Source organism: Dipodomys merriami, unplaced genomic scaffold, assembly GCF_024711535.1.
Source record: "Dipodomys merriami isolate MVZ:Mamm:240054 unplaced genomic scaffold, mDipMer1.0.p SCAF_4, whole genome shotgun sequence".
In the NCBI taxonomy this organism is placed as follows: Eukaryota; Metazoa; Chordata; class Mammalia; order Rodentia; family Heteromyidae; genus Dipodomys; species Dipodomys merriami.
This window is the reverse complement of record NW_027205603.1, coordinates 5,751,336-5,766,789: the sequence shown is the minus strand read 5'-3', so window position 1 is coordinate 5,766,789 and position 15,454 is coordinate 5,751,336. Positions and strand designations below refer to the sequence as shown.

The window sequence follows — 15,454 nt, the reverse complement described above, 5'->3', positions numbered from 1 at the left end:
ACAGAGGGGTTACCATTTCATAAGTTAGGTACATACCACTTTTTGGACAATTGGGAGGGTTTGAGTTTGAGGGCTTTGAGTTTGCTAGCCTGGTCCTGTAGCTCTGTTTTTGGTTGTTGTTGTTGTTATTGTTTCTGATTGTTATTACTGTTTTTTGTTTGTTTTTGTTTTTTGATGCTGGCCCTAGGGTTTGAACTCAGGGCCTGGTTGCTATCCTTGAACATTTTTGCTCAATGCTAGTGCTCTATTGCTTGAGCCACAGCTCCACTCTGGCTTTTTGCTAGTTAATTGGAGATCAGACTCTCATAGGCTTTCCTTCCTGGGCTGGCCTGGAACCACAGTTCTCAGATCTCAACCTCCTGAGTAGCTAGGATTACAGGTGGGAGCCGCCAGCATCAAATGTGGATAATTATTTTATATGTTGTGTGTCTGAAGATATTTTTGCCCCCCCCTCACATGCACATAAATCATCATTTTGATTCATGGAGTTCTGTAACAGTCATTTTCCTTTAAACATCAGGAAGATCATTTATTATTTAATAGCACAGATGTTGTGTTTTCTGCCAACCTTTTTTATGAGCAGCTTTTTTTTTTTATCTTGACTAAATTCATTCCAGAAGCTTCTTGGTTTTTAATCCTATCCTATACCCAAGTCCTTTTATCTTCTAGGATGACCTTATCTTCTAGGTGACCTAGGTGTGCTGGTCCTGGGGCTTGAACTCAGGACCTAGGCACCATCCCTGAGCTGCTTTTTGTTCAAGACTAGGGCTCTACCACATGAGCTCCACTTCTAGCTGTTTTTTGGTGGTTAATTGGAATCTCATGGGCTTTCCTGCCCAGGCTAGTTTTGAACTGTGATCCTCAGATCTCAGTCTCCTGAGTAGCTAGGATTATAGATGTGAGCCATGGCCACTTAGCAGGATTACTTTTAGCTAAAACAAAGTGACTCAAGTAAACATACATTTATGGAGCTTCTTAGGGACAGAAGCGTTTCCCTTCTTGCAGCTGCCTCCATCTTCCCACATCACTGGGCTCCTGCTGCTTTTGGATGCTTTAGCTTTTCTTCTCCTTCAGCATTTGACCTCAGTGGAGCACAACTATGTATCTGTCTTTGATTTGTATCACAAGGTCTCACTAATACGGGCTCCCGTGCACACCATTTACGGAAGGTGTTGTGGATAATGGGGTGGTAATTACAGCAAACGGCAGAAAATAGCTCCAAATTCAGTGCCATGCATCAGTGCTCACCAAAAAGAATTGGTCTGTGTCGTGCCCTGCTGTAGGTCATGAAACCTGGCTTCCTTATTCCTTGTTCCTTGCCCTGTTTGAGAGTGTCCTCCTAATCCTCCTCCACTTTTCCAAATGGAAGGGCAGCTCAAATGTTCGTTCTTTCATAAGGCTGCCCTGCCTCCCCTCTCAGAAGTCCTAGAGTCCTTATCAGCTTCTTTCCACCAGTGTCTCCCTATCTCCCCAACATGTGATAAGGCAGACCCCTTGTTCTGCTGCCAGTGGAACTTAGAGACAAGAGAGTTGTCTAAGGTCACGTGGCTGGTAAGTGGAGAAGGTAGTTCTGCATGGCATCTGTTGAATGGTATGGATGATATGTCCTCAAACTGGCTTTATTTTTATTGATTGATTGATTGTGGGTTGTGGGGCTTGAACTCAGGGCCTGAGTGCTGGCCCCGAGCTCTTTGTGCTCAAGGCTACCACTCTACTACTTGAGCCACAGCACTACTTCCAGTTTTGGAGTTGTTAGAGAACGTAAGAGTCTCATGAGGACTTTACTGCCTGGGCTGTCTTTAACTGCAATCCTCAGATCTCAGCCTTCTGAGTAGCTAGGATTACAGGCATGAGCCTGTAATTACAGGTGCCTGACAAGAAATATTTATTTACTTACTTACTCATTTATTTCTTTATGGCCAGTCCTGGGGTTTGAACTCAGGGCCTGGTCACTGTCCCTGAGCTTCTTTTGTTCAAGGCTAGCACTCTTCCACTTGAGCCACAGCGCCAATTCCAGCTTCTTTGTTCATGTGGTACTGAGGAATCAAACCCAGGGCTTCATGCATGCTAGGCAAGCACTCTACCACTAAGCCACATCTACAACCCCAGACATTTTTATTTTTATTTTTTTGTTATAAAGATAATGCATAGAATAGAAGGGTTGCAGTTATAAAAGTCAGGTAATAAGTTTTGGTTTTTTTGTTAGTCATGGGGCCTGACGCAGGTCCTGGGCACTGTCCCTGAGGTTTTCCACTCAAGGCTCTACTACTTTGAGCTACTTTGTGGACTGTGTCACCCAAGTAAGATTTTTACTGAAGCACACAGCAAGTGATCTCAAAATGAAGCAAGGCTGATCTTTGTTAGAATCAGAGACCCCAGGGTCCTAGGTAAACCCCAGAAAGGTTTACCTTTGTAGGCTTCCTTCTCTTTCTGCCTCTCTCTCTGTGTCAAATACTGGCAGCCCAAAGAATATTTGTTGGCTCACTTTCCAGAAAGTTCTCATTGGTGTCTTGCCAGTAAGAGGATTAGCCAGGCTTGATCAGTCAGCTACGTTGGGGGATAGGCAGGGATTGGCATGGGGTACAACCCAATCATGTGGGGCTATGACTTTGATGAGATCTGTGGTGGTATGATTTGGGTCTTGAATAACCCCCAAAGTCCCATGTTGTAAAAGCTGGGCTAAGATCCTTGGGGTTGTGCTAGATTATAAAGACTATTAGAGGTGAGAATCTTTAGATCATTTGACATGAGAGGTTTTTTTCCTTTTAAAAAAAAAAGATATTTTTATTGTAGTTATAAAGGTGATGTCCAAGGGGTTCTAGTTAAATATTAGTCAGGTAATGAGTACATTTCTTTTTGGACAATGTCATCCCTTCCTCTCTCCCGGTTTTCCCCTCCCATCCTTACCCACTAGTTGTATAGTTTATTTTCAACATAGTGTCTAAGTATCACTGTGCATTTGTTCACCCTTTATCCCTCCATTTCTTTTTATTTTTTCCTAAGGTTTTTTGTTGTGTTTGTTTGTTTGTTTTCCCACCTGCCAGTCCTGGGGCATGAACTCAGGGCCTAGGCACTGTCCCCGAGTTTTTTTTGCTCAAGGCTAGCACTCTACCAATTGAGCCATAGCCCTACTTCTAGCCTTTTCTGTTTATGTGGTACTGAGGAATGGAACCCAGGGCTTCATGCATGCTAGGCAAGCACTCTACCACTGAGACACATTCTCAGCCCTGTCCCTCCATTTCTGTGACCCCCCTACCCTCCCCAAGATAGAAATAAACAAACAAGATTAAAAAATAAAAACAACAACAAAGAAATAAAAAGTATTGCTTCTATTTCTTGGAGTTTGGGGTGAATACTGGAAGGGGATTTGGGGACCTTTGTTCCCCTCTTCATTCCATTTTTCCTTGGCTTTTGGTCAGTTTTGCTCTACCACACTCCTTGCCATAGGCTCAAAGAAGCCGGGCTAGTCCATCAGGGAATGGAACTTTCAAAAGTAGGAACCAAAATAACCCTTTTTCTATTTATAAGATAATCATCTCAGGTATTTTGTTATAGTGACAGAAAGCTGGCTCACACTGTGAGTCAAAAGTAGTTAGGAACAAGGAGTTAATGAACAAGGCGGTGGACTGAGTTGTATATCTTCCCATGTTCCCATGTGAAGCCTAAATCCCCATCGTGCTGATATTAGGAGGTGTTAGGCCTTTGAGAGACGATGATGTTGTTTATAAGTGTGAAGTTCTAACCATGGAATAACCTTGAGGAGACCCCAGCTCTGTCACCCAGCCGGGAAAAAAAATCCTCACCAGAACCCTGATCTTGTACCCCCAGCCTCCAGTACTGCAGCTGATGCTGTCTAAGCCATCTACCCCATCGTTGATAGTTTGGTGTTGGCAGCCTGAGATGACCAAGACACCCTCAAGACATGCCTACAAAGCTTGAACGTGTATCCACCTGTCTACTTACATGTAGATCAAAAGCCTGAAGATAGCATCTTCTCTCCAATCTTGCAATATCTGGTCCCTTGCATACTTGGCTTAGTAAAAACATGTTGAATGGATTATAGGTGCTCTTAATCCTCATTGCCACATTAGCTTTGAATTTGTGGGAGTTCCTCTTGTGTGTAGAAAGGATACATGGAGGATTTTTCTGTGTCTGTTGACAAGACTGCAAGGACAGGTCCTGGGCTGAACGCTTCTTAGATGTGTATGCCCCATCATGGAACCATAAAGCTGTGTTCGAGCTCATGGTATGAGCTTTATGCTTTTGTTGTATACATGTTATGTCACTCCATCTTTACAGCAACAGATGATGAGACAGAGGCTGATCACAGCTTCAATAAATGTCCCAGGCCCTGTTCTAGATTCGGAAGAGATGTGAATGCCCTTCTCCATGCTTGCCTTGGTGATTCCTGGTGGGAAAAAAGATGTTCTTTTGTATAGCTAACCTATTTGGCCATGACCTTGACTTTGTCCATAAAAATTGTTGAATTTAGCCGGGCACCGGTGGCTCACACCTGTAATCCTAGCTACTCAGGAGGCTGAGATCTAAGGATCTTGGTTCAAAGCCAGCCCAGGCTGGAAAGTCCGTGAGACTCTTTTCTCCAATAAACCACTAGAAAACCAAAAGTGGCACTGTGGCTCAAGTGGTAGAGCGCTTGACTTGAGCTGAAGAGCTGAGGGACTGCACCAGGCCCAGAGTTCAAGCCCCACAAACAACAACAACAACAACAAATGTTCAATTTTCTTTTCTTTTTCTTCACCTCCCTGCGAAACCAGGTTCCTCTCCTGACACACATCACAGCCACTTATTTCTCAGTTTTCTGCCTTGGATCCAGCTATCTCACCTCATTTTCTCTATTTGAGTCTTCCACTAGGTTTTTTGTTGTTGTTGTTCCTTAGTATTTTGTTGTTTTGTCTTTTTCCAAAACCATCTATAAGCCAGACTTGTAGGAAATGTCACATCTACAAATTGGTGGCTCAAGCCCATAATCCTAGCTACTCGGGAGGCTGAGATCTGAGGATCATGGCAAATCTGAGACTCTGACCTCAGACTAACCCACAAAAAGCCAAAAGTGGAAGTATGGCTCAATTGGCAGAGTGCCTGCTTTGAGCAGGAAAGGCCAAGTATGAGGGCTCAAGGCCCTGAGTTCAAGTCCCAGTACACACATACATGCACATACACACACTCTACAACTCCAGCACCTCAGTCACCCCTAGGTTCCCTTCCTTCTCTAGGCCAAAGGCCTGTGTCTGTATCAGAGTGCTCTGGCCTTGCTGCTCTTCCTGTACTATAGACCCAGGCAGCCTTCTTTCTCCCTCCCTCCCAAGTAGACGCACATCTTGCCTCCTGCCTTCTTCATGAGCCTTTGCTGGGCAAACTGGGAATAGTGCCTCCCATCCCTGAAACCAAAAGTTTTAGTCACATAAGGGACATTCCTTTAAAGAAAGAAGCAACCATCTCTTTTAGCATTAGGGTGATAGATGAATGAGGAAGTAAACTGTGAAAATTTGACACGCAAGAGAGTTTAGAAATAGAATTTGAAAAGCACACCAAGTGATTCATTTTGCTGGCACACATTACCCTTATTACATATAGCAAAGGTAATACAATATTGCAGTGGATCTCAGACAGGACGTTTTTGGAGGCCTTCCCTCCCCCCACCCCCAGCACCATTCCCCCCTCCCCCTGCACCGTCCCCCTTCCCCCCCCCCCCCCCGGCCTGGGGCTTGAATTCAAGGCCTGAGTGCTTTTTTTTGCTCAAGGCTAGCATTTGACCACTTGAGCCACAGCCACAGCTCTACCTTTGGCCTTTTTTGGTGATTAACTAGTGATAAAAGTTTTATGGACTGGACTGGGAAGGTGGCTCAGTGGTAGAACGCTTGCCTTGCATGGTTGAGGCCCTAGGTTCGATTCCTCTGCACCACATAAGCAAAAAGAAAAGAGCCGGAAGTGGTGCTGTGACTCAAGTGGTAGAGCACTAGTCTTGAGCTGAAGAGCTGAGGGACAGCGCCCAGGCCCAGAGTTCAGGCCCCATTTCTGCCTAGGCTGGCTTCAAACTGCAATTCTTAGATCTCAACCTCCTGAGTAGCTGGATTAAAGGTATGAGCCACTAGTGCCTTAAAAAAAAAAAAAAAAACTATCTTCCTTTAGTAAACTCAGAAAGGCCCAGAAATGAGAAAAGGTACATGTTACCATGTATCAGTCATTCTACCAGGGGGGAAAAAAAGTTTCTGAGCAAGGATGAAGCAAAGCTATAAAATAAGAACAACTTCACATTAATTTGGACTATGCTGAGAGATGTACTCCGCCAACTTCCCCCAGCCTTTTTGTTATTGGTACTAGGGATTAAACTCAGGGCTCACACTGGCTAGACCAGTACCCTAGTACATAAGCCACATATGAAGCCCTCTTTGCTTTGTATTTTTCAGTTATTTTCCCTCCTGCCTCCACCTCCTGAGTAGCTAGGATTACCGAGTAGACTGCCACACCCAGCTTGTTTGTTGAAATATCACTAACTTTCTGCTTGGTCTTGCCTGTCCTCTGCTACCGGAGTAGTTGGGATTACACAGTTGTGTCACCACACCTGGACTATTCCTTTAGAAAAAGGAATAGTGTGTGCAGAAGTTGACTTGTTAAATGGCTGAATAATTTGTGCTTACTTAGTTTTTCAGTTTTACAGAGCGATCCTAAATAGGTACATAAAATTTGAAATAGGAGCTTACCTGGTGGTTTATGCCTATAATCCCATCTACTTGAGGGGGTGGGGGTAAGAGGGGGCAGGAGGGTTGGAAAGATTGTTATCCAAAACCAACATGAATAAAGGCACAAGACCATATCTGATAAACCAACCAACAACAAAAGGACTGAGGGCATGGATCAGTTGGTAGTGCACAAGCATGAGACTGAGATACCCCCCCCCCAAAAAATCACCATAAAACCCATCAATTTTCTTAACTATTTTAAGTAATTCCTGTTTTCTGAGACTTGGATAACAATGACAGATCTCACTTCACAAATACTAGACTAGTTTTTGGTTAATAAATGTAGGTTAAAATTGTATTTTAATACTATGTCTTATCAGAAGTGGGTTTTTATTGTGTGTAGGCACAAAATTGATTGATAGCAGTGAATTAGTCATGGAAAGAGAATGTTATTGAGAGAAGATAATCCTTTTCCATATTCATGATGATGATGATGATGATGATGATGATGATGACTGATATTGGTGATGGTGGTGGTGATGGGCACATGATGATGGTGGGGGTAATGACGATTGTGGTGGTGGTAGTGGTGGTCATGGTCATTGATGGAAGCAACTCAATATTTCTGAAAAAGGGGCTTATTGTCCATCCATTGCCAAGAGCTGCGGTGTTGCTCAGAAGCCATGTAAATAGTGAAATTGTTGTTTGTCCCCGCAATCACCTTTACCCAAACTTTAGCCTCAGTAGCTGTAGCACCTGCCTGCTTGAATGATCTTTTTTTTTTAATGATTCCTTCTTCTTTATATAATTTTATTTTTGTTTATGTGGTACTGAAGAATTGAACCCAGGGCCTCATGCATGCAAGGCAAGCGCTCTACCACTGAGCCACATTCCCAGCCCCAGCTTGATTGATCTTTATAATGATCTCTGCCACTCACTGGCCCCTCCTTCTGGGGCTACTGTGGGCTGAGTCTTAAGCCCTTCGGTGACTTGCTGCTTTGACTTGACATGGTGTGGCTTGAACAATATTTCCCACATCAAGCCTGAAAGGAGAAAGAAGCATGAGAAGTAGGAGATGAAGCTACATAACTCATGTAGAGGCTGTAGGCTGTTTGGTGTACTGATCTTGGGGCTTAAACTCAGGATCTTGGTGCTGTCTCTAAGCTTTTAACCATTCAAGGCTATTCCTTTACCACTTGAGCCACAGTTCCATTTCTGGCTTTTTGGTGATTAATTGAAGATAAGAGTTTCACACTTTTCTAGTTGGGCTGTCTTTGAACCTCCATCCTCAGATCTCAGGCTCCTGAGTGGCTAGGATTACAGGAGTGAGCTGCCATGCTCAGCTTGACTCCTCCGTTAAATTAAGACTTAAGGGAGCCATATGATAAGAGCTGGTAGAAGGCTACACTTGACTGGGTGCTGGGAAATAGGGTGAAGAAATTGATACTTGACCTGCACAGTTGAGCCACTTACAAAAATGAACCTTCATGACTTTAAGAACTGAGCTGAGCTGGGCGCTGGTGGTTCATGCCAGTAATCCTAGCTACTCAGGAGGCTGAAATCTGAGGATCTCAGTTCAAAGCCAACCCACGCAGGAAAGCCTGTGAGATTTATCTTCAAACAGCCACCAGAAAACCCGAAGTGGCACTGTGGCTTACATGATAGAACACTAACCTTGAGCTAAAGAGCTGAGAGACAGCACCCAGGCCCAGAGTTGAAGCCCCACGACTAACCAAAAAAAAAAAAACAAACAAAACCAAAACACTGAAAGTAAAGCCCATTAGTGAACTGGGTGGCCAGAATAACATGTCACACGGGGTGGCCTGACCAGGGATAAGGATGCCTAGTGGCCAGTCTCCGCCTTAACCAACTTGCCCAGCTATGGTTTTGAATGGTTGTTCATCTGAAGGCTAGTATCATAGGATTTGTGCTGTCTTTATTGTTTTTCATAAACTCATCCAAAACCTTGTATTTCCTGCCTATCAGTGGAGAGTAATTGGGCAGTTCAGCCGGTGCACCAGCCCCTGCCTGCGCACATGTAGTGCACAGAAGACCTAATCTAACTTGATCACACACAAAGACTAAGTGCTCAAAGATTTTGAATAGGCGGTTCACAGAAGATCTAAGAATTTCCAGTGAATACCTATGAATGATGGTCACTCGCAGAAACGCATAAGTAAAAGGCGGTTCAGTAGAGTAATTATATAGATTCTGGATCCAACTGACTTGCGTTTTGCCATCGTTAGCCATGTGATTTTCAGAGAGTTATTTAACCTATTTCCGGTTCTATAAAACAAATAATAGGACTTACATCATATTAGTGACATTTTACTATTCCATTAGCTAAGGTACTTTGTATAACACCTACCATATAGGAAGTGCTCTTAAGTTCTTATACTTGGTAGCAACCTGTGAGGAGGTGGTGGTGATGATGAGGTCATAGTAGTGATGTAGTATGGTGGTGGAAATGGTAGTAATGGTGATGGTAGTAATGGTAGTGATGGTGGTGGTAGTGGTGGTGGTAGGAATAGCAATGGTGATATAGTGATACTGATAATGATAGGTAGCATGGTGGTAGTGGTAATGAAAACAGTGGCACTACCAGATTGTTCTCCCAGTGATTGCTTTAGTTTACATTTACCAGAGGTTTCTGAGTGTTCTCTTCCCTTACATTTTTCTAATAAATAGTATTAGACTTTGTTTGCCAAATCCCTGGCTAAATGCAGCCTCTTTTTAGAGGCTACTTGTCTGCTAGGCCTTCTTCCCTGTGAAAGTACTTATTCAAATCCTTAGCTCAGGGGCTGAGAATGTGGCTTAGTGGTAGAGTGCTTGCTCAGCATGCATGAAATCCTGGGTTTGATTCCTCAGTATCACATAAACAGAAAAAGCCAGATGTGGTGCTGTGGCTCAAGTGGTAGAGTGCTAGCCTTGAGCAAAAAGAAGCTCAAGGACAGTGTCCAGCCCTGAGTTTAAGCCCCAGGACTGGCAAAAAAAAAAAAAAAAAAAAAGATTAAAAAACAGGACTGGGAAGGTAGATCAGTGGTAGAGCACTTGCCCTGCATACATGAGGCCCAGGGTTCGATTCCTCAGCACCACCTAAGTACAAAAAGCTGGAAGTGGTGCTGTGGCTCAAGTGGTGAGAGAGTGCTAGCCTTGAAGAACTGAGGGTCAGCGCTCAGGCCCAGAGTTCAGGCCCCATGACCAACAAAAAAGAAAACCAAAACCAAATCCTCAGCTCATTCTTTTGTCAGCCTTTTGTCCTTATTGATTTTTAAACATTGGTTTCTCATTCATCCAGCAAGTATTTATTGAGGGTCTTTTATGTAATAGATACTGTCTAGGGTACAGGAGCAGGAATACAATGGAAAGTCTTGTTTTATGGAACTTAGGTTTTGGGTGGAGAGAGGCAACCAGGGAGGCTAATATAGCTCTAGCCATCAAGAAGAAAATTAAGGACAGATAAGTCAGCATAGCTAATATACAATGCTGAATGGTTTTTCTGTACCAGCCCCTATTTCTCTGTATTGACATTTTCTTACAATTTATTCTAATACTATCGATTGAAAACTTCATCCCTTTATAGTTATGGAAACAGCTACATGAAGAGGTTAAATAATACTCAGTCACACTGCTGGGAAATAAAGAAACCAGGATCAGGCCTGGTCCTAGTTAACCCCTGCAGTCCTGGCCAGGGTGTGTTGGTGCTTCTACACGAACTAGAGATAAAAACATATTGGCGAGTTTTATTATCTGGATACTGATACTTGTTTCTCTGTGTTATAAATATTTTGTCTAATTGTGTAGGTTAAGAAGATGGTCTTTAGTGGTAACTGAAGATTAAAACTCAAGTCTTCACATTGCTACCAAGCACTCTACCCAGGCCTTTTTGTGTTAGTTTATTTTTCAGATAGATTATTATTATTATTATTATGCCACTCCTGGGGACTGAATTCAAGGGCCGCAGCAGTCCTTGAGCTTTTGTGCTCAAAGCTAGTACTATACTACTTGAGCTGTAGCTCTACTTTTGGCTTCTTGGTAGTTAATTGGAGATAGGAGTCTTATAGGCTTTCCTATGAGACTAGGCTGGCTTGGCTTGGAACCGTGATCTTCTGATCAGCCTACTGCGTATCTAGGATTGTAGGCGTGAGCCACTTTTAAAAGGTTCTAAAACACGTATCTGCTTTTGAGAACACTTATTCTCAGAATCAGAATTTCTGAATTGTTCATTGGAGGAGATATTTTCATCGAGTTGGATAGGCATTTGTCTCACAACATGCATTCCAGCCACCGAGTCTTTCTTTGTGTCACTGAAAGAAAGTATCTTGGGAATTGGAAACTATTGGTTGTCAACTGGTCCGTGAGACCACACAATAGTGATGGTCCTGGGTGCTAGTCATGGTTTCTAGGAAAATATTGCAACAGTTCAAGAGTGGGCAGGATTCCCTGGTATGTGAACCAGGTAGTATGCACCTAACCCAAGGTTAAACACCAAGGAGATGTTCAAATAATACTTGTTAGCTTAAAATAGTCTTCATCAGCTGGGAGCTCATGGCTCACACCTATAATCCTAGCTACTCAGGAGGCTGAGGTTGAAGATCACAGTTTGAAGCTAGCCCAGCTGGATAGTACATGAGACTCTAATCAGTTACAAAAGAAACCCACAAGTGGAGCTGTGGCTCAAAGTAGTGGAGTGTTAACCTTGAGCAAAAAAGCTCAGAGACAGCACGTAGACTCTGAGTTCAAGCCTTACGACTGACCAAAATGCCATTGCTCCATATCAGAGGAAATGCAAAATCATCATTGTCCCCAGTGTGGTTTTACCTGGCCGTGGCTGGTGTTTGTTCAGGTCCAGTCAGATATTGATGGGTATCCTCAGCCACCAGATGATTTTGGATGCCAGCATCACGACTATACAAATCTGATTCTTTGAATGAAAATAAACAGCTCATTTTTGGGTGAGAATGCATTTTTTTTAGACTACCAGCGTAATACTTGGCAAAGTGCATCTCCAGCAACAAGTACTGCTTTCTACTTTAGAACTAGGAGCAGGGAAATATGAATCTATAGCTCAAGTGCTTTGATTCTTTTTTCCCCTCTCTTTATTAGCGCTCATTACTGTGAGCTTTATTAGCATACTTTACTATATGGCATACTACTTTCTCCTGACCGCCTGCCCTCTTCTTTTAGTACAGTTTCTCAAACAGTTTCATTGTTCTATTTTCATAAATTCAGACAAACTACTTAAACCATGTTCATCTTCATTTGCCTCCCTGGTTAACCCAACCCCTTTCCAGTGGCCCCTCCGCTGTTTAATTTGACCGCCATTTTTTTGTTTGAAGCTTGTGTGAAATGCATCAAAGAGTTTCACCATTGTATTTTGGATGTGCACATACTGTGTTTTTCATTTCATTTATGTATGTACGTATGTATGTATGTATGTATGTATGTATGTATGTATGTATGTATGTATGTATGTTACTGGGCTTGAATTTAGGGCCTGGGTATTGTCCCTGAGCAGTATTTGCTCAAAGCTAGCTCTACCACTTTCTGCCATTTCCAGTTTTGTGGTGATTAATTGGAGATAAGAGTCTTCGAGGCTTCCATGCAGTTTTGAACAGCAATCCTTAGATCTCAGCCTCCTGGTAGGATTACAGGAGTGAGCCACCAGGACCTGGCCTATACTGTGTTGTGCAAGTGCTTGTTTCTTAAACAGTTTCTCTCTCTATGGAGCCCGAGTTTCCTATCTTGACCTTACAGAGGATGTAAGTCATCTGTCCATTTTAAACTTAATAGGGTAATAGTTCAGCTCGTGAATAACTAATAGGAAGAAGAATCCCTTGATAGTCTCCGTCGAGAACTCACATAAGCTGGGACGCTGCAAAACAGCCATTCTGTTGCTTCCATCAGCCAAGCCTTATTTCCCTCTCATAGGATGCAGCAGGTAGGAAGTTCAGGGACTTCTGTAGTTGTGCAGGTACTTGGGCTCCATCATCTTGCAGAGCCTTACCTCAACTGGAGGAGGCAGGAGCTGGCATGGGAGGTGAAGACAGGAAAAAGGAAGTATCTGAGTGGCTCTCAAATACTTAAACTCCAGAGGAGCATGTCACTGCTCGGTGTCCCTGTCCGGAAGCCTCGGGGAACAGCCCTTATCACGTTGGGGGCCCTCCAGGGATAATTACGGTAACCACACATCTTGTGTGTATATATTGTTTGTGTGTGGATACTGGGACTTGAACTCAGAGCCTAGAACTCTCACTTGGCTTGAACCACAGCTCCACTTCCAGCTTTTTTTCTTGTTAAGCAGAAATAAGAGTTTCACATACTTTTCTGCCAGTCTGGCTTTGGAATCCAATCCTCTTACCTCAGCCTCCTGAAGTAGATAGGACTTAACAGGCATGAGCCACCACCCCACAGGTGCTTTTTTCTAAGTGATTAAGTTTACACCAGTCAGTTTTATCTACAAAGACTTTGATCCCCCACTTTGGTGAATTTTACCCACCTTGTATTTCTTACAGAAGTCCTGGAGGGGACTTTGGAGCCAAAAAGAAAAAGAAGAAGCAGAAGAGAAAAAAGGAGAAGCCAAGTTCTGGAGGCACCAAGTCTGACTCTGCGTCGGATTCCCAGGAGATTAAAATTCATCAGCCTTCAAAAGTGAGAGCCGCTTTCCTCCCCCTGGGTGGTTTCTGATGCAGGCAAGAGGGGTTTGGGCAGCTTAGCGCCCCGTTGAGCTGATGGTGTAGTCAGGGTTTTGTTGTGACTGCGTGTTGAATGAGCTAGTAACTGGAGGTAGGTACTTATTAACATGGGAGCTTTCGTGTGTTTGTGAACACCAGTGTCCCTCCTGCCTGTCAGGGGTCATTGAGGTACTTAGACTAGTTGTCTAGTTGTAGAAGATACCTCACTGTGAGCTTTGTTAGGTTTTGTTTTTTTGTTTTTGTTTTTGTTTTTCTAAAGTTACACTGAATATTTGATGACTTGTAGTTCAGAAGATATTCACATTTTAATTTTTCTGGGTGTCTGTCTAATTACCTGCATAGCACCACACCATCTGGCAGCAGATTTCAGCGGGAGCAGCCATGGGTAAGTCTTACAATGACTTTAAATCAGACCCGTCCGCCAGGCCATTCCTCCCTGTGTTGCCAAGGGCGGGGGATGTCAGTCTCCTAGTGTTAACCTTTTAAGAAACATCCATTTTAAAGTCAACCAGATGTTATCCAGCAGGGCCCCTAGTTGGCAGATAGCCTGCTGAGCTGGGGTTTGGTGAGGCCTGGTAGGCAGATGTTCGGTGGAGCAGGTGGCAGCCACCTCTACCCTCACCCTGTCCTACCCCCATTGCCCACGCAGGCTGAGAACACAGCCCTGTGCACAAGGCTCCTGGTAAACACAAACCCCCCTTGGTGTAGGAAGGCAGAATGAAAGGGGGAAGAATTAGAAGTGTAAGGCAATGGAGATGATTTTGGTGGTTGTAGTTCCAAGTAGGCTTTCCTGGGTAGTATGTGGTGGAAATGGCCCCAAGACCTTGAACTTGTCTCTGACTTCATTGCTCACATGCTATGCATGGCCCATTTCCTTATCTGTAAATCCCATTTCCTTTCCCCCAGCTCATAGGGCTCTCCTGAGATTAGCATGACATCATTTTCACTAAGAGAATATTATATTGTAAAAGCAAATGTGTGCCAGGTATTAATCACTATGCAGGTTTGGGGATTTCAGGGTTTTGGGCCAGTACTGAGATTTGTATTCAGAACCTTGATACCTGACAAAGGCATTTGGTCAGGTGATCATGTTCCTACAGTACTTCTTGCAGCAGTTATTTTCTGGAGAGAGATTGGTGTGTTGGGGCTAGGCCGGCTTCTGACTGTGGTAGTCCTCTTACTTGTATGTCCTTTGTTTGAAGTTTGGACCACAGGTGCACACCACACCTGTTCCGTTGATGAAGATGGGGTCTCACTAAATCTTTCCTTCCTCTCTGGTCTGGCCTCAAACTGAGATCCTCCAGATCTCTGCCTTCCAAGGGCAAATATTTTTTCTTGTCCAGAGTTCACATATTATGTCACATAAAGTAGGTCTCACGGGTAGTTTGTCCTTACCTGCTTTACATGAAAGGCCAGCAATCACTGAGAAAGAAGAAAATCACTGTTCAGATTGACTTTGTGGGAGAAAAGGAAGTGGAGTCTTCCTATTTGTTCAGCTTGGTCTCAGGTGTTTTATCCATGAGATTCCAGGGTAACTCACAAGAGGATTACCCACCCTCTCCCCCCAAGCTTGCAAAGATTCCCACATTCCAAAATGCTTTGTCCAGTCAGAGTGGCATCGCCTACCTGTGGGCATCTCCCTGCTTGCTCCATCACAGCTTCACCCTTCCCTCTATGGCTAGTGGCTCTTGGTTTTGCCTACCCTGGCCCTAGTAAGAAAAGAGATCCAACCAAGGTACCAGGAATCAAAGTGAACCTTCTACAGTAGACAGTTGCTTTGTTCGTTTCCTTATTAGAATTAGTACCAAGTATGCAGGTTTTGGGGTTTTGTTGTTTGGTGTTTTGTGTTTGTTTTTGTTTTTTTTTTTGTCAGTCATAGGGCTTGAACTCAGGGCCTGGGCACTATCCCTGAGCTTGTGGGCTTAAGGCTAATACTGTGCCACTTTGAGCCACAGAGCCACTTCTGGTTTTCTAGGGGTTAATTGCAGATAAGAGTCTCACACAGATTTTCCTGCTTGGGCTTGCTTTGAACGATGATCCTTAGATCTCAGCCTCCTG

The 15,454-nt window shown here is 43.7% G+C and overlaps 1 protein-coding gene across 3 annotated transcripts in view; it reads left to right on the top strand.

The window, feature by feature from the left end:
• The window catches only part of Nmt2 (N-myristoyltransferase 2), a 39,252-nt gene that overhangs the window by 5,847 nt on the left and 17,951 nt on the right, over positions 1–15,454 (top strand). The window contains exons 2-3 of one of the 3 annotated variants that reach the window (XM_069990422.1): positions 13,217–13,352; positions 13,739–13,785. In XM_069990422.1, the coding sequence (XP_069846523.1) occupies positions 13,217–13,352; positions 13,739–13,785 (183 nt within the window). The remainder of the gene's footprint in view (positions 1–13,216; positions 13,353–13,738; positions 13,786–15,454) is intronic. The other 2 variants (XM_069990421.1, XM_069990420.1) reach the window with 2 other exon arrangements.